The 20,046-nt window shown below is 45.9% G+C and overlaps 1 protein-coding gene across 1 annotated transcript in view; it reads right to left on the bottom strand.

Moving 5' to 3' along the window:
* The window catches only part of cmip (c-Maf inducing protein), a 35,652-nt gene extending 18,922 nt beyond the window's left edge, over window positions 1-16,730 (bottom strand). The window contains exon 1 of the mRNA XM_070907375.1: window positions 16,355-16,730. Within this exon, the coding sequence (XP_070763476.1) occupies window positions 16,355-16,720 (366 nt within the window). The 5' untranslated portion in view covers window positions 16,721-16,730. The remainder of the gene's footprint in view (window positions 1-16,354) is intronic.
* Window positions 16,731-20,046: the final 3,316 nt, after the last annotated feature.

Raw genomic sequence — 20,046 nt, forward strand, 5'->3', positions numbered from 1 at the left:
AAAGAAACCGAGCCCCTCTTCCCCGGGGGAGAAGTTTGAAGAGAAAAGTTGAATGCCACAGTGTGTCTATAATAAGACATGTGTCTGTCAGTAACACACAAATGGCAGCAAATGAATCACCAGTTGATTTCCCAGACATTAGCGTCACAGCATGACTTAGTACCAATTATTGTTGATGGGAGACTAACTGTATGTCCGCACAAATGGGCCCCCGCAGACGTCATCTGCAGTGGCTTTTGCTGCACCCTAATTAGGCAGCAATGCTTTCTGGCATTTATCAGCATTTTCTTTCCTTTTCCTTTTTTTTCCCCCCTGAGGCCGCTCTCATGTTAAAAACTCTCTCTGAGCGAACGCAGAGAAGTTTCGTCTGGGCGCGGCCGTCGAGCTCCAGGAGCTGAACTCTTTGCCAGGAAATCTTCAGAAAAAAAGAGTCTGAATTACTTCACTCTTTACGTTATCAGTGGACAAACACGGACAACGCGGGGTTTACTATTCTCGGTTAAGTGTGACACCAAGTGACGGATAAAGACAACTGCAGAGGTAACGGAAGAAGTGTAAACGCGTCGATGTCCTATCTGTGGGTCGCCAAGAACCGGAAATTGGAAACGGAGTAAATAAAATATTTCAACTGGATAAGGAAAGTAAGAATCGACAAATAAATAGGAAAAAAAAAAAAAGGTGAAACTAGGTGATCTGATTAGAGAACTCAATAAAGTGTCGTTGACCTTATATGCTTGTTGAAGTGGCTGATTCAGAGTGAAACTGGGAGAGAGCTGCCAAAGAGGGGGGGGACCGCATCCGACTGCGCTCTGCCTGATTTAGCTTCTTTTGGAGGGTCACAGTTTTTGCCTGGACCGCAGCAAACGGCAGGACCAGGACCTACAAACGTCCCCGAGTTACTGAGTGAGGGAGTGGGTGAAGTTACACCATCGGTCGGCCGAGGGTTGTTGGGAGTGTTTCCTCATTGGCCGCTGCTCTTTCAAAAAAAAAAAAAGGGAATAGGCACGAATGGTCCTGAGTTACGTCCTTGTTTATTCATGTGCAAGACCTTCAGACTCTTCCATTTTGACATAAAATGCCCCGTGTCTATTATCCTAATCTTTTTTCCCCCCGATTAGCCTCACTGATCAGTGGTTTTCTTAGGGCTACACAGCTGTTTGGTCCCAATCCCTTGAGTTCCCTTCGCATTGTGTGTGTGTGTGGAAATGCTCTTACTTTCACTATTAAACATAGCCGTGAGTTCTACTGTTGATTTCCTACGCTACGATTTCACCAAACGTTGAAGTGATCTCCCACCACGATCATCGAAGGTGATGGTTCACCACTGTCCTTCCAGGTTTCAATAATGCGTTGGCTGGTTCTTAACCCGATTTTAGTAGTTTCGGCAATCTCCTTAGTTGTTTTCTTTGACGCAGGCCAATAATTTCACCCTTCTGAAACAGTGTAGCTTCAGCTGACTTTAGAATGCATTTATTTATTTATTTTCCTCTCAACACAGAACAAGGGTGTTGTCCCCCGTCGCTTGCACACGATTGTCTGAATGTGACGATTAGGAGGCAAGCTCCAAAGTTATACTTCATGTACTATCATATACTTCCTTATGTGATTTCAGATCAGATTTATGCACATTTGTCCCACGTGGACATTGACGTACCGGCTGATTCGAGCAGTGTGTGTATCAGGTGTGTGTGTGTGTGTGTGTGGGTGTGTTGTTGTCAGACAGGAGAACCCACAGCACGTTAATAGTAATAATACTGTAAAATGAAGAAAATCATGATATCATTATTAAATACGTTGCTCATATACATAATACAAATGTAAATATATCGCATCCACCGCATCAGAGGTAGACATCCAAATATCATTATAATATTATTGTAATATCATTATAATATGAATGAACTGGAAGTGTCGAGCTGTAGTCGGTGTCTCAGTGAAACAGGCCTCCGCAGGCTGTTCTGGTATCACTCCACGTCCCCCTTCGTCTTCTTTTTCTGCTGCTTCCAGACAGATAAACAGCCTGTCTCTGGCCTCCTCCAGCAGACACACACACACAGAGTCACGGCTACGCTCAACACAAACACATCTGATTAGTTACATGGAAGCAGCAGCGAATGCCTCAGTGTCCCTCTGCAGTGGAGCCGAGCAGACAGGTGGTTCTCTTTATTTGCATCCATCTCGCTCTCTATAGAGCAAACAGGCAGCTTTCTCTGTTGCCCCCCCCCCCCCCCCCCCCTCCCCCCGCTGAAGAACAAACACGCCATTCCTTTATTTACACCTCCCTCCGCTGCTGATAGAGCAAGCTGGCTCTTCTGTCTCGCCCCCCTCCGCAGACACAGAATCCCTGCCGTGGAACTGCACCCATACAGGATTTTCATTACAGGCGACGTCCATGGCAAATATTGGCTCTGTGCAAGATGCCTCATTTCCTTGGAAGAGTAAACGTCAAACCCCCCGGTCTGTCTGTCTGCCTGCCTGTCTGCCTGCCTGTCTGTCTGTCTGGACGCTGCCAAAATGCTGCTTTTGACGCGCCAAAACAAGGCAACGCTGCAAAAATAAAGAGCGGAATATGAAACGTGTGTGCTGAGGGAGGAGATAAATGGCGGTTTTTTGAATAGGCAGAGGCAGAGCAGAACGGAGACAAACAGAAGGGGCTTCAATTTTCTGATAACCAGCCGAGGTTACCATAGATACTCGCATCCTGCACACGAGCGTGCAGCTACAGCCTGCCTCTACCTTCCTCTCCCGCGCGCTCATCCCATACGACTCCGTCTTCCCTTAATTCTTTCCTTCTCTCTGCTCGACTCTTGTTTTCGTTCCCCCCGATCCTCCCTTCCGCTCTTCTTTTCTCCCTCGACTCCGTTCACACCTGCCATTAAGCGCAAACGTTCGTCTCGTTTCTCCTGCTATTCATTTGACTTGCCTCCCTCGTCACTCCTGTTTCTACACACACGTACATGCGTTTTGAGTCATTTTGTTCCTCGTTCAACTCTCTGTAACCAGTTTGCACCCTTTGCCGCCCCTAGCCCCTCCTCCTCCTCCTCCTCCTCCTCGTCCCCCGCCCTCGTTCGTCTTCAGGCTAACCTTTGCGTTTTGTAGTGCTCTGCAAGTAAGGTACCTGCCTACAATTGACGATTCCGTCTCTTTCCGCCCTGCTTTTCATCGCGGAGTGGGGCTGGAGGAGGCCACGGCTCCTCTCGCCTCCTCTCCTCGCTGCTGCGTTACCATAGAAACAAGGGGACGGAGATGTATGTTGTGTTTTCTTTTTGTTTCCAGGGACAAGCACACAAGGGTGAATGATGGAAGGGGGAAAGAAAGAAAGAAAGAAAGCATGACCTATGCACTGTATTTTAAAAAACAAAATGTTCAATACGCCGATGCTTATTCAGGACACGCGAAACATGAACTCAACTCTGTCGAACTGTTGGGTGAAGATCTCCAGAGTGTCCATTTGTTTGCGCCTTATTGTTTATTGGGTACAAAAGGTTTTCAATACACATTCCACATATTACATGCTTTCTTCAAAGAAGAAGATGGGGTACGAAAATAGCCTTTTTACCCCCCTTCTGTTCTCCCCTGTTACTCCCACTGTACCCGAATTCCTGCGTTTGTTTCGTCTTAAAAATTCAGCCAGTCTGTGCTAAGCTCCTCGCCGATACCTACCCGTGCACCCAGACCAGCCGGCTCTCCTGCCCACATGCCAATTCCCACCCACCCCCACATCTCTGTATCTCAGGTCTATTCATACAAAAATATACATTTTTAACAATCAGCTTGATGTTGCAGAACACCCAGGACACCAAGGATAAGTCCAGAGTATCAAGTAGCAGTTGTAGAATTACTTTGATGGCCACAGCCTCTCCACCCACCAGGGTACCTGTCCTTCAGGTAAGCCAAACCAGAGCCACTTCTCCTATTGCCTTCAACCAAATTGACAATTTCCCTGTAAATTATACGTAAAAGTAACTTTTTCCGTGATTATTGGTTGTCATCGGTCATGGGACGGAGGTTCAGTGGTACTGCTTTTTGGCAACTGCCAGCAGTATGGACAATAAGTATTTATTCTTTTTTATTATTTCTCAAGGCAATGGGTCTCCAGGGACCTTGAAACCAAGTACTTTATAGAGTCATTTGAATATTCCACTCCAAAATGGACTTAGGACAGGACGCTCTCTATCCATCAGACGGAGCTATGCTCTACATGCTCTATATCATTTGGTGATCGGCTTTTTTTTTGTCCTGACCATTTTGAATTCTTACCAAACATTGTACAATAAGGGAGTCTGATTTCCTGGGAATGGGAGGCTGTTTCAGGAGGAAGCTTCTTATTTGGATATAGCTTAAGACATCTTGTCTACATCTTTTATAAGATGGTATAAGTGGATGAATTCAAAATTAGATGCTTTGCCATCTTTCATATCCAGAGTCTAATTGTATAATAAAGGGGGCAAACTCTCTCAAATGAGTCTCTGTTTTATCTGTAACCTAGATTGTCAATGCCCTCAACTGAGAGGTCCACAAGTTACACCTGAGGTTGGTGAGAACCCAGCCCTCCTAGCTGCAAGACCTTGCATCTTATCCTACCTTGCCAAATAAACCTGAAGATTGAGCAATTTAAAAGTTAGAAACATGTTTTTGTTTTTCGGTGGTAAGATGGGCAGAGTTTGGAAGACTAATAACAGCCTAGACGGCACTCTCAGTCTAAAAAATGTCAACTTTTATAGACTTTGCTTCCGGGTCCCATCCTGCAATCGACCTTCCAGGCACCCGTTGGCTTCCATTCCATTTTAGTTGCATATTAAACGGTTATTTCATTTGTCAGTTGATTGACTGGCGTGAATATTAGTCCGTTCACATTATTTCATCAAGCGGAAATGCGAGAACCAGCTTCTCAAATCAAGATTTGCTCCATTTCTCCGTTTTATTTCATTGTAAATGGAATATTAGGGAACCTTTTATAATAACATTATGTCATTAAGCCTCGTAGGTGCCATTAGTTAATGATGAACTACATTTACAAATGCATGGTGAAGCAATGGCCTAATAATGACTGATCGTTATCATAAAGTGTTATGATAGCAAATATGATGACCTAAAAAGAGTTTTAAAAGTTGAATGTCCTTGCAAGTTGCCTTTCATACCCTACGGATATGGATGGAAACCAATGGTATACCTTGGTCCTATAGGACTGGAAGGCGTGAATTCAAATTCTAAAACTATCTAGCATACAACACCGGTATAGTAGTACTGCATTCCTTTGAATACTGCTGAACAAAAAAAGTTTTTCCTCACAGCCAACGAACCCCATAACAAGACGAAAACCCACGAATGAATTGATCTCACGAACACGTACCGCGTACGTATCCAAAGCCTGATAAGTCATTGTAGCCACACTGTAGCACCACGGTTTACTATGACACATCCTTCCCTCCTCTTTTTAGCCCCATGTTTATGTTGTTGCATCTTTTCTGTTTATTCTCATAATACAAATGACTAATCTAATATTCTAGAAAAAGAACTCTGGCTGCGATACAGCAGTCGAGTCGCAAAACACAGCATATGCGCACACACACACACACACACACACACACACACACATGCCTGTGTAACAAACAAAGCAGGATGTTACATATGTAACCATATCCACCAAGAGACATTCAGGGCACTGAATTCAGTTTGGTTCACATGAAACCTCCGTGGGTCTTTTGCAGCCACTGTGTTTGCCTGCATCATCACACACACAGTGGCAATCCTGTTGAAGACGGATAGTGGGTGGATAAGAGGGCATTTGAGTTGACGTTTCTTCCTGTTCCTGTCATCAAGCAAACATTATCATTTCACGTCGGGTTTCATATTTACCAATAATCACACAACAGTAGCTCAGCAGCAAAAGGGCACTCAGCAGTGGCCCAGATTTGAAGGGCATGAGCGAGTTGACGTGACAGCTCTCCGTTTGTTCAAAGCGGCCGCACACTTAACATAAACATGCCAGACGCTCTTGTTAAGGGACTTACTCACAATGTGAAGCTGCTGGACTGTGTGTCTGTGTGTGTGTGTGTGTGTGTGTGACGTCACCAAGCATTAAAGAGTCACTTCCCCGAACAATAAGCTGCTCTACTTCTCCATTTGCGAAGGAACAACCACATTGCTGCTCCTTGGGAGGGTGAAAAACACACTGCTGACCCGCAGCACGCTGTCAACGAGGGGGGGGGGGGTTGTCAAACCGCAGAGGTTTGACAACCCTACTTTCTGTGAAAACACAGTTCCAAGAAACTTTTCAAGCCAAAAATCAAAGTGCATACGTGCGTCGACTCTCTCAAATCAGTATATTAATGACAGCAAATTACGGCAGTGCAGCAGTCCAGCACTGTGAGAAACTAGCTCGGTGCTACAAAACCATTAGTCGCTTATGTGATCACGCTACAGGCAATGGCTTCACACTGTTCCACCGATTGGCACGACAACGGATGTAAACAACGTTTCAAAGTCTTCCAAGAATTTGTCTCAACAAATGTTTTATGGGGCAGGAAATGCGTTCAACGCGTTTATTATTAGGCCCACGCTTCGGAAGTGAACGCAAACACAGCTGTCGGTTTACAAAAGAAAACTCAAAAAGAAAGTGCAGAAATTCATCAAATGGCCCGCACATTATGTTATTCACATGGGTCTGGGGGCCCCAGGACAGTAGCTTGTATTGCTTGGTGGCCAATCCAGCTTGGGCTCATCATTGTACATTGAGAATGCCTTTGTGTCTCAGACTATTGGTGGAAAAGAAAAAAAAAATAATAGGAAGAAATACTAGAAATGTATCCCGGAAGTACTTAAGCATTTGGATACAATAGTTTTCTCATCTTCTTTGTTATCGTCACTAACAAGGAAGTGCAATGTGATCGACCAGATTGCGAGGAACCTCGCATGTGCGGTTCTGAAGGTCACAGTGGTCACAAAAAAAATGACTGCTGCGATGATTGTCCCCTGTAGTAGCGGGTCAACACTCAACACAGTATGGGGGACACGTGGCAGACACGTGAGCGCACCTGGATATCTTTCTACTGTTCGGTTATTTAAATGGAAATGTCTCGAGAGCTGGACTGAGTGAGCTCTAGTTCTCAATATATATATATATACACACATATATACATATACAGTGCTTATATATGTGAATAAGGACTATTTAGTTGTTCCAGTTTGCTATTTGCCTAACAAATAACAACACAATTTTTAGTTTGAAACAAGTTTTTGACAGATTTCTAAAATATTTGCGTTTTCTCATTTTTATGACGGGTGGTCTAATACATTTGTTCAGCACTGTGTATATAGATGGAAGGCGAAAAAGGAACTGTTTTGCACAGGTCTGCTTGCGCACGTCATTTCCTCCATGCAGAGCGATAATGGTCATTTTGTATTTTCAACAGCTCAAGCCTCAGTTTGGCGCGGAGAGGCCCGGGGGACTCCCTCACGTTTTGCATTCCTTCTGTGCATTTTAAAAATAACGAAGAAAAAAAATGGATACTTGTATGTTGCATACGAGCCTTCTCAGTGTCAGCTCAACAAAAAGAGAAACTTTCAGAAAATATATTGTTCTTAACAGGCTGATTTGGCCAGCTAACAGACCAGCTAGCAGTTAACAAAAATTGCTTGCAGTTTTTCGGCACTTTAATATGAGCTACAGCCGAGGATGAGAAAAGCTACATTTTTCATACATCGCAAAAATGTTTCTCCCCAACGTGCGAGCTCATTCCGTGCTTTTTGTTTTGTTTTAATTGAGTTTCTCATTTCTTTTTTAAACTTGCCTCTCCTGTATTTACTCCGCGTCCGCTTGCAAGCTACGACATGAGCAAGGACAAAGAAATGTACAGACCTAATTCATGACAAAAAAAAAGGTCACAGCCTCTGGTTTGTTTTTCGGGGATTTGCTTGAAATCGCTTCCTTTTTCCGGCCAAGACGTGGTTCTGGCACGCACTCTCCCTGTAAAACCACGGCTTGTTGGGGTTTTTTCTCTTTGTGTTTTTTTTCCACAGATCAAATAAACGATACATATTAACACGTTAGTTAGAAAGACTAATAGGTGTCGATGTATTTTCTTTCATTTGCACACAGCACAGACCGCCTGTATCCCGAGAAGCCATCACGAACGCTGCAGTAACATTCGCATACTACATAAAATATACAAAGAGGAGGTTCCAGTGTGACATGAACATGTCATTTGTGCCAGTGCGTTACCTTGCTACCATGAGGTGAAACAGCTGTTGCATTAATCACTGAATCATGCAAACTAGAAGGCAAAGTGCCGCCGAGTAAAATGGCAAAATACAGCCTTGTTTTTTTTTTTTTCCTTCCATTATGGTTAAAAACAACCCACAGTTTCCCTGAAAGACGTCCCAAATAAAGAATGACCGCTGCAGGGCTGCAGTCTCCACTCCCTGTCAAGAGTTTGCCCTCTCTTGTTTTGTTTCTCAGTTTTTACCTCATCCTTCACTCGCAGACACATGACGAGGCAGAGCGGGGGGGGGGGCAAGTCCGTCTCTAATCTGTTCTCAATGTCATAATGTATCAATATGGCAGGAGAGAACGCTATCATTCCCACAGCTCAAATTCTTTGCCTAATGGCTGCATTGTTCAAACAAAACTGGGAGTTTTTTGAATGTGAACGTGTGCTGCAGCCGGTCCGGAGCTCTTTCAAAGCCGTGTGTGTGTGTGTGTGTGTGTGTGTGTGTGTGTGTGAGAGAGAAAGAGAGAGAGAGAGCGCTTATAGGCTGTGGTCACAGCATGCTGTTTCTTTTCCCCTTTATTTTCAATTTCAAATTTGCTGTTATCTTGTGCTACTTCTGCTTCGCGGCGCTGCGTGATCAGCTGATCTGGACGTATACTTTATTGGCAACATCCTCTGGTTTCTGCTTGCAAAGAGAAAGACACACACACACACACACACACACACACACTCTCGTCATTGTTCTGAGGAGCTTTCTCGTCTACATGTCCACACATTGCAGCTTCCGTCATGTAAATTCTAGTCTCATTTTAAAAAGGACAATCCAACCCACATTTTTTAGGATGTAGCTGTACAGTTCAAGAGTCTGGGTTGATAAAATAAGGATTGCTGTTAGCACCTGTGCATCAAATGTTTTTTTTTAAATTAGAAGACATATTGTGGGCAGATTATATGGCACTTTTGCGCCTCGAGAAGAGTTTTCCCCTGCCTTTGTGCAGCCTGCAACCAATCAAATCGTTCCGTTTAGGCCTTGCTTAGAGATGGCTGAGATGAGGATTAGAGCCATGCTCGGGGGGGGTTGAGGCCTACTCGAGGAGAACAAGGTTGTATGACGCATTATAAAACCACATCAGGAAGTATATACTTTTTTTTTTTTATAGAAGTGGGGGGAGTTATGACAGCTGGGCTATAACGCTACACATTCAGGGTGTATGCAAAGTGGCAGGCCGTCGTCAGCAAGAATGAATACATTCTTCCTGACATTATTCAGCCGATTTGCTTGCTTTGTTCTCAACTTGTGCTACTGTTACATTACATCCCCCCCCCCCACCTTACTGGCACTACGATACAATTACACACAGAAGAGCTCCTAGCTCTGCAGCATGTGTTGTTGAGGCCTTAGACCACTACGATCAGCTTCGGCTCGATTTCGGTTTAAAGCTCCTTCACGCAGTGGAAGTTCAGAAGGAAGTCCTCACCTCCCACACCGCGCCCTCTCGGGTGCCTTTTGAGTCTTGCATCCTTGAGTCCATGTGTGTGTGTGTGTGTGTGTGTGAACGGGGGCGTAAGGGCTCTGTGTTACAACAGTTTGCAGTTCGGTCAAAGTGTATCACGTTTAGCCCTATAGCCAATGAAAGCGACAAGAACACAACATTAACGTGGGAAAACACTACATTTGCGCATGATGATTTATAGGGGTGGAAGGAAGGAAGAAAAACTGTGGACTGCGGTGATGCCTTTTAAAACTGTGTTGCTTCTAAATGTATCTAAGAAGCATTGTTGTACGCAATTCTATTTCTCTTTATTCTATACACTTACGCTCTAGGCCAAATTCATATCAATGTAATTAATAAGATTATTATTATTTTTTTATCTCTGTGTTGTCATTTCATCTACACTGGTGTTCTCTACCACCAAACAGGACCTGATCCATTTTCCAGAATCCTGAAACACACACACGTAGTTCTAAGTGAGAGACTTCTGACCTCCAAAGCCAAAAGCATTTACTTACAGTACCAGAAGGCAGTAAAATTAAGACTTGCCAGGTAAGACCAGTCTGCTTATCCAAATAAAATGTTAGGTGCCAACAACCTTTTTATTCTTTGTTTTAATTAAAAACACCCAAAAGACCTTCAGTGGAAGGCAAACTGACAAGAGAGGCTCACGCTACGCAGCTTCTTACGTAACCATTGTACACTTCGGACTCCATACATGATCAGAACCACCCTCAACCCCCCCCCCCCCCCCCCCAGAATTCCTTCCTTTCATCTCAGGCCTTTTGTGAGGGAGGCGCAACACAGGAAGTGTTTGCTTGCACTAGCGCCCTTCTTACGCAAATGTGATGTAGGTTAGGGCTGACTAAAAGTTGTGGCAGGCAGGTTCTGTCAAAGGAAAGAAGAGTGAGTCACAGCTCTCTCTCTCTCTCACACACACACACACACACACACACACACACACCTATCTTTACAGGCACACGCAGAAAAACACACTCATCTATGAAGAATCAAGTAGCACCTTTTCACATGTTAATTCCTCCTTAAATGAGTGAAAAATCACAGAAATGTCACAAATGTCATTTTCTATACAACTCACGAAAAAGTGTTGCAGAATTGCTGACTCACATTTCTCGATTCCATCTCCATCTCTTCCCTGACAGACACATCACTCTTCTACATGAACACTGGCAACATTGACGGGTTGCGCTACCTGACGGTATACGTCACAGACAATACAAAACTATACACACACACACACACACACACACACACACACACACACACTTCACACAGGACAGCTACAGACATGTAAATATAACCAGTGCTAGTCAAGCCTGTCTGCTGCATTTGACCACAAGTACCCCACCCACATCATACTCGGAGGAATGGAGAGCAAAGTGGAAGGGAAAGTGACCCCCCCCCCCCCCCCCCCAATCCTCGGATGGGCCGCAAACCACCCTGTGACTGGAAGAGACGGTGAAACGCCCGCGTACGTCCCATACAATTGAAAAACATCCTGGATTCTGCCTCGCTCGATCCCCTTTCCTACGCCTGGCACGTCTTTCATGGAGGTCCCTCGAGGAATTGCATTTCTTTTTTTTTCTTTTTTTTTAAGTTATGTTAGGCAGCGTAAGTGTGAACCGTTTCGACGATGATGTGGAGACGCGCTAAATGGAGCGTAAATACACAGAGGTTTGGTGGCGGTTGAGTTCGAGTGAGTGAAATTTGAATGATTGAAAGCATTTTGTGCGGGAAGCAGTGAGAAGTGATCCACGCCGCCTTCTGAAAAAGTGAACTCAGTGTGGAGAAATGTGAGTAAGCAACTGCATAAAAAAAACAACAACAACTGTACCTTAAATGAGATTCATGTGATTTTTTTTTGTTAGTGAAGCTAACCCTCTTGGCAGCCACGCTGGCTTTCACTAAGCTTTTTTTTTTTTTTTCTCTCCTCACAATCATCTCAATTATTCGCCGTGTGCGGGGATGTTGTTGGGGATGTTGTTGGAGACGCGGAGTCGACGCTCTTTGCCTCTTTTGTTGCGGAGTAGTCTCTCTGAGAGAGCCGAGCAAATGGGTCAGCATTGTTCTTCAAGCCCACGTTGCCGCTCTCTCTTCGACACCAAGCACAACAACGCCACTCAGGAAGTGCACATTCATGCTTCACTCTGGGAAAATAAATAAATAAAAACCACCTCTCTTCCTCATATTTCAGTGAGGAATACTCACAGACACATGATCGCTGTGCACGGGGTGTCACCAACCACACACACACACACACACACACACACACACACACACACACACACACACACACACACGCTGCGAGAATTGGATAAATCACCCACATGACTCCATTCAAGACTGAAGAATTTAGTGTTAGCATCATCATTTCTACCACTGGGGGGGGGGGTCTATGCAGATCCAGCTTTTGCAATGAATACAAAGCAGACTACACTAAAGGCCAGTTTATGATCAATGACACCGTTTTGAAACATATCATCTTCGATGTTAAAGAAACGTGCAGTGCTTAAGACCATTCAACCGATGGCTTAAACGCACCGAGGTGCATTGTCATCTTACAGAACAACCGTTCCCATTCGTCTCTGGGGTTTTTTTTTGTTTTTTTTTAACAGAAACATTTATGACAGCCAGACAGAGCATTTGGCTCTTTGAATCAACAACAACAACGAAAGTACCCACTATAAGCAAGGGAGATCCTCGGAAAGATACCGCTTGAAAAGAACTATATAGCAGCATGAGGTAAACAAAAAGTTCTTCAAAGAGTGTCTATGAAGGTAGACTTCTCGTACACACGGTGGTTTGACATTCACTAGAGGTGGTTCCACGGTTGTGAAGGAGTGAATGAGCGTTCCTGCGGAAGCACACCCCGACCGCCGTCGCTGGTATTGGACAATTCTTCAAAAACCCACGAGTACTCAGTAATCAAGGGCAGGATCACACCCACATACTTGACAAATATACTGGGATACAGTGATCCGCGACTTAAAACGCATCTGGGAACATATCTGTATCTGAAGTGGGAGGGGCCAATGGCCTATTCCCTACTTCCTTGCTCGGACCACACCCATCTTCAAACTCCGCCTTCATTTTTTTTTTTTATCTCAACCACACACTTAAAGGCCATACTGCTTTCTGCATTGGTAAAATGCAAGCTGCAGAATCCTCTGATGTGGACGTGGTTGCTGGAGAACACTGGGTTGGAAGTGAAGTGAAGACATTTTCCTATAAATAAAATGTTTGCATTGAGTGGCCACTTTAATATACAAGGTGCACTTGTGCAATTTAATGCAATCCAATAGAACAGCCGGGGGGGGGGGGGGGTTGTACAGTACTGGTGCTCCCATTCAAGAGTAGAAAGCAGCATAAATTTAGAACTAAATGTACAACATATAAAAATAAGAAATGGAAAATAAAAAATATACACACATTTACAATATTTAAGTGAACACCGTCAGAGGTATTAATTGAACTGGTCTACATTATATTGGGAGGTTATTCTGCCCCATCATGTATGTATGTATGTAAACTGGGAGGACAAACAATTAGAAACACCTCTAAATATAATGCAATCCAGCACCGCTAACTACAACCTCAACGGAGCGCTGCAGGAATGAGTCCTAAAACCCAGAAACCAGGGCGATGCTAACTTCCGGGTCGGCCTCCATTACAGTATCAACAAAACGGAACATTATAAGCCTCATAAAAAGGCAGAGCTGATGGCGGAGCATGTTGGATTACGCTACGACTGTACAGGCGTACAAAAATAAAGCGCTCCCTGAATGTATTGAGCTACTTTTTTCATAGAACACAGAACGTAGTTCAACTTACACCCAGTGCGTGGAAGCTTTTACATTAGCTATCCGTAATACCTGATGCCTAGTAGCCATTTCAAGTTCATTTCGTAACAACGCTCCATTGTATGAGTGACAAGAGATCCCCGGGGAGGTGTCAATGCAAGAACGCCGCGCAACAATGAGCATTCAAGGCCAGCAATGCAAGACACTTTTCCCTGAATTCTGATGTGGAAATAAGGTTTGCCTAATGCCCGCTCCCCCACAGAGATGATTTCCTGGCTGTCGCTGAGGGCTGCTGTTGACTGGCCAAAGTTCGAAGGCTATTCCCGTTTCCCCACTGCAACCACACAAATCGATAAAGAGCCGCTGATATGCACCACTTGAAACCCGCACCCAGGAAATGGGATCAGAGCAACACAAGATGGCCCGAAAAAACAAACAAGCACTTTCAAGTATTTCACAGGACTTTATTTGGAACTGTGAATTCTTAAAAACACACACACACACACACACACAATAGACCCACAAATCCTGCACTACTTGTCCAAAATAGCTCAGGTGTTGGCATGGCTTCTTGCCGTCACTCAACCAGGAGTCTAACTAAGAGAAAAAGTCATCGTCTCTGCCAGATGTGCACAGTCTGACGTGTAGAAGAAGCTGAGGGCAGTAGTTCCACTGTGAGTCAACTGTAAGGTCACAGAGTACCGGGCGACAGAAATGAATAAACCGTGCGTATAGATGTTAAACTCCTAGCATCGCAATGACGCCGCAGGGTAGACTTGCACCATTTATTACCAGTGATGAACCTGGCAAGTTTTAGTTCATTGTCTAGCTGTCCAGCCCGCGACTTTATCCGTTTTGGTTCACTCTTAAAAAGTGTTTGTTGGTTTGTTTTTGTTTTTTGGACCCATCATCAGGCTGCTGTGCACGGCCTGCTCGGCGCCTTAACAGCAGACAGACACAGTTGGTGACTTGCTGGTGAGCATAGTGGAACTTTTAAACAGCTGAAGAGCCATTCATTTCCCTCAGGAAGCGGTAGAGACCCAAAACAGAGCCAAAAAGGTGGCCAGAAGTATGTCTCTGAATCAACGATAATGACGCTCTGAGGAAATAAGTTTCCAAAACAGGTTTGGCGTATCAACTTAAAAGACACAAATTAGACGGGGCGTTTTTTTTTGGGTGTACCCTCAAGTTCATGCAACAACAACAACAAAAACAAAACATAACATAACATAGCGTCCCATGCGCGTGGCAGCGTGCTTTAATGGTAATGCCAAATTGTCAGCAGTGTCAAACTGAGCTTGCGGCGCGCGTTAACAAACAGGAACTACGGGCAAGGGATCGGGCAGTTCCCCACCCCCCCCTCCTGAACCAGCATATGCTAACGTGCTAACACAGAGCACCAACAACAACAACAACAACAAGAAGTTTACAAGCAAATCAATAAATCATCAGTTAAAATCAAAGTATGAAGAACCAATATAAACCATCCCACCCATTCATCACTTGTAAACTATTCTTAGTGTGATGTGTGCAATAAATTCAGCTGAATTATTGAGATTTTATACTGGAGAACACACACAAAAAAAAAAAAAGAAGTCACAAGTCTCTGTTCCGGCAATGATAACAAGTCTCCGAGACTTTGCACACGGCAGCGAGCGACTCAGCGCGCTCCTCCGGCATGGGTGGCGATAGGCAGGCGTCCAAAAAGGCCTCTAACAAGGTGTGTTGATAAAACAATGGGCCTGGCTTTGTGGAAAATGTCAGAAGTGTTGATAATAACAGGAGGAGGGGGGGGGGGGGGGGAATAAAGGCTTTTGTTATTTTGGCCTTATTCCGCTGAATTACTAACAATTCGCAACTGACCGCCACAGACATGACTCCTGTTGTGGTTGATAATTACATGGTGGATGATCCCAGGCCAGTTTTACATACACAGCTCACGTGTTTGAGGTACAGTATACGTTTTGGACCGCCAGTTACAGATATAGTCTCTCCTCCTTTGTATTTATCGCCCCACCATCAGTTACAATATCCATGCATAGTGATATTTATGATGATGATGATGATGTTGATATGTAGGCCTGTTTCTCATTGGACTGATACACCGAGTAGCCCTGGCAGCTGATCAACAGGCCCTATATATATATATATATATATATATATATATATATATATATATATATATATATGTGTGTGTGTGTGTTGCCACATTCGCAACATCCTCCACGTATTCTCGCCGGTGAGATTATTAGAATAACAAATGATCAGCAATGTTGCTGGATATTTATCAGGACAGCCCGTCTCTACACGCCGCAGGCAGGAAGCAACACATGAATGCAGTTTGTTACGTGGGGATGCAGTAGACCACTGCAGTAGGAGGTTCAGGCCCCATCTGACCCCCCCCCCTGCTAAAAAGCCTCCTGGAGCCATTTGATGACCCATAAGAGACACATACACACACACACACACACTTGGAATCCCTACTTCAAGGCACCTTGTGCATCCCCCTGCCTGCACACATACACCCCCCCCCCCCCCCCCAGTGTGAGAACCAGAGGGCTGCGGGTCACAGGTACAGGTACGGTGGAGATGTCTTGTTAGGCAGGGGTGCGGGGGCCCCACGGCCTTCTTGTAAACTGCGTCAACAACAAAACAAACAAACAAACTAACAAACAAAAAAGACAAAGACTGTGCGTCCAGACAAGAAGAGACAAACACCAGAACTGCCTGTGGAATGTGAAACGCAGCGTACTGTATAGTCTCACACACACACACACACACACACACAGGAGGCCGGAGAGAGAGAGAGAGAGAGAGAGACACTCACGGTGGCCGAGGTCAGGCTGCTGTCCGTGAGCGTGAGGTGGTGCGGCTCCCACCTCCGCAGGAACTTGGAGGTGAGGATCTTGCTGAGGAAGGTGCGGGGGTGCTTGACCACGCACACCTGGATGTCCCCCTCGTGGAGCAGCTTGTACCGCATCCCGCCGCCGCCGCCGCCGCCGCTGCTGCAGTGGTGCAGGGACCTCTTGCACGGCCCGGCGCCCGGCTTGGTGGCGGCGGCGGTGGTTGTTGTGTTGTTGTTGTTCCCCTCCGACATCTCCCCCAGCAGAGGCTTGCTCTCCTCGCACTGATAAAACTGGTTGTTGTGCAGCTCGCTCCCCCCGCCGCCGCCGCCGCCGCTGCTGAAATCCATAGTTGAGTAATCCAACAGTTTATTGCTTCCAAATGTTAAGGGGGGGAGGGGGGGGGGGAGAGAAAAACGCGTCGCGACGGTACAAGAATCCTACATGTATATGAAAAATAGACACGGGTAAGGTCGTTCGGATCGAGCTGGAGGGGGGGTGGGGGGTAGGGGGTTGTAGAGAGAGAGGGGGGGGGGGGGGGTTGGGGGTACCTAGCTACCTACCAACCGCTATAACACGACCTCAATCACTGAAGACACGCAGCCGAACAGCGTCTTACGGCAGGAGATCCACACGGCGGAAGGCTTTCATCACACAGCGCGAACAATCCACCATTTTCCTCCCCGCACAATGCCCCATGAACTGTCTCCACGGTGCGCGTCTCGCCTCCCTCCCCACCCCCCCACCCCCCCTTACTAACACCAACACCACCACCACCACCCCCACCACCACCACCGACGAGCTATTCAATATGTTAGGGCCATGGCCTTATCCATTCCGTCCGTCCGTCCCGGTGCCAAACCCGAATAATCCACGGCGAAGAACGCGCGAGAAGAAGGAGGAAAAGCTTGAGGCGCGCTGGAGGGGAGTAGGTGAAGGGGGGGGGAAGGGTTGGTATGTCCGACGGCGGTGTCTTCTAGGGTCTTCCGCGGGGTTTTGTGGTCATTTCGGGCTCACTGGCACGGTTTCCTTTTATTCAGTCTTTTTTTCTCTCTCTCTCTCTCTCTCTCCCCCCCCCCCTATCTCGGTGTAAAGGAGCCAGCGCTCTCCGGCAGCGCCGATTGGTCCCCGCTCGTTCATGTGATACCGGACTGACGTCAATGGGGAGGCGAGCGGATGAGCCCGTGTGTCTTTTGCGCTTGACTGTCTGCCGAGGGCGCACGCTCACCCCCCCCCCCCTCCCCTCCCCTCCCCTCCCACCCGCGCTCGAAAAATGGAGGAGGGCGCAAGAACTTCAGAAGAACCCTCCTCTATTCTTTTTATGTTTTTTTTTTATCCCCCTTCACTGGAAATGATGCAGCTTGTCGACATCTTTTTTTTTTTTTCCAGGGAAAAGGGGGGGAGGGGGGGGGGCGCTGGCGAATCAACATGTGGATGAGCTTTGTTAGGAGGGGGAGGGACACAGGGAGAAAACAAGAGAGGGACAGAGGGAAGTGATGTCACTCGGGGGGGGGGGAGTTCACTAGCCTTAAGGGACACGGTTCCTGTCATTCACAAGCATTTCACATGTAACGCAGTTCTTTGGAAGACAAACATGCATCACAAGTGGTGTGAATTTTTCAAACCCTCTCACATTTGACTCCCAGGAGCTTTGAATTGCTCAGATTTTGTTATATGATATGAGACATTTCTTTTTTTTTTATTTAGTGAGTGAACTGTTCAATGTGTACATTTTATTAAAAAAAACAAAAAAACAACAACAACAATTGTGTGTGAACTTGAATTGGAGAAGGCAAACTCCCACCCGTGTCACTGAAACCCGAGTGTTTCACCATAACTTGCGCGGACGTGTCTTTCGGCGGCCTTTTGCTGTGCAATCGCTGTGCCGCAGGCTGTGCATTCTTTTAGGATGACGTCAGAGGATGTTTCTTAATTTTTACTAAAGCGCATTCATGCCCCCCAGAGTACGAGCCCTCCCTGAGCTTTGGTCAGATTCCATTTAACGCTGTGACATTTTTGCAGTGGGTATTTCCCCACCCCCAGAGGGCGAGCCTTGTGGATTTTTTTGCGGACGAGATGTTGTGCAACGGGCCGACTGCCGCGACGTTTGTTGAATACATTCGTGCTCCCCAGAGGAGGATCCCTTGCAGGGCTTAACAGTATGCGTTTTGCTCTCTCAACATGTGAATATTGTAGTGTGTAATGGACATTGCGGCCTCTGGGGACCCTGAGCTGGCTTTGGGCTATAAATTCCACAAGGCCTTTTTTGAGACACCTAAAAGCTTCAAAATTCACAAGTGGGGGGGGGGGGGGGGGTACCTACTGATGTATTTTATGTCGTAGAACACAACATTGAAATCTCTTAAGCTTGCGTTAACTCGCCAAACCAAACCAATTCAAAAAAAACCCCACTGACTTCGAGACGAGGGAACCGGCCTACAGGGCCCATTTCTAAGTATTTACGAAATGGACACACTAAATTCTCTTCCGCCTTCAATATAGTGGGGTGGTGGCAGTTTCCTCGCCACCGTCCCCGAAGGTCTTGCTCGTGGTGGGACCTGTTGGGCCTCTGTCATAACATCACAAAGAGCCGAGACCGGCTCTATCTGTAAAGTGTCACGAGGCGACTTTTGTCGTGATTTGGCGCTGTATATAAATAAAGCTGAACTGATATGAGAAATAACCACTCGCATCCTTAAATGACAAACCGGAAAGCGCGCTGCAGGTCAAACGCCGATTATGTTTCATAAACATATCATCTGTCAAATGCAGGTGGAAAGAAAAAAAGAAATGACATCATTGTTTTGAAACTCCCAGAGGAACGAGCCAGAGGGAGCCGGGCCGTAGAAACGCAGGTGAAACAGCTGAAGGTAACTGACTGAGGCTTCACAGCTTCCCATCTCAAGGGTCCCCAACTCGCAACAACAACAACAACCACCACCACCACCACCACCACCTCGGTGTCGCCTCTGAGGTTTCCACATGTTCCCGCTGGGACGTCCCGCAGATCTCTTAAAGCCTCATTTCTGCCCACAGTCCCCCATCAGCAGAGCCCTTCCTGTCTCAACCACCAGCCAGCCAGTATTGTTCTGAAGACAAGTTACAACACGCCGGCCAGCCCCCGCCAGCAGACTGCTGTCTGCCGTTGTGTCAACAGTCAATGAAAGCCAATGGGGAGAGAAACAAGCAGCGAGAACGTAATGTGTCATAGAGGCTGATGTATTGATTTGGCAATAATGGAAATTACTTGATTAAATATCTGATGAGTGCTGGAGATCCACAACAAACGCTGTTAAATAGAATTATTCTGTATTGTAGATGCATGTCAACCATTCAAATTTCAATTTTTTACATCTTTATTCGATTAAAAAAAAAGAAAAAAAGAAAAAAAGTCAAGTCGTGTTTTGAACGTGTGTGCAATAGTACACAAAAGAGAAAACATGACGCTCTGGTGTCATGTCGAGGCTGTAGTGGTCCAGTGGGGAACATCCATCACGTGACTGGTTTTGATTAACAGAACAACATCTAATCAGTCTCACACTCTCGTTCTTCCGACGGGGCGACCAGTGTAGCATTGATCAGTTTTGGCACCCCACGTCAGCCACAGGTCCCGGGTTATAGCTGGATCCTGGGAGTGGTCACGAGAGCTGCTCAGTTTAACCGAATTACCTCCATC

The sequence above is a fragment of the Enoplosus armatus genome, chromosome 6, assembly GCF_043641665.1.
Source record: "Enoplosus armatus isolate fEnoArm2 chromosome 6, fEnoArm2.hap1, whole genome shotgun sequence".
NCBI classification, from domain to species: domain Eukaryota; kingdom Metazoa; phylum Chordata; class Actinopteri; order Centrarchiformes; family Enoplosidae; genus Enoplosus; species Enoplosus armatus.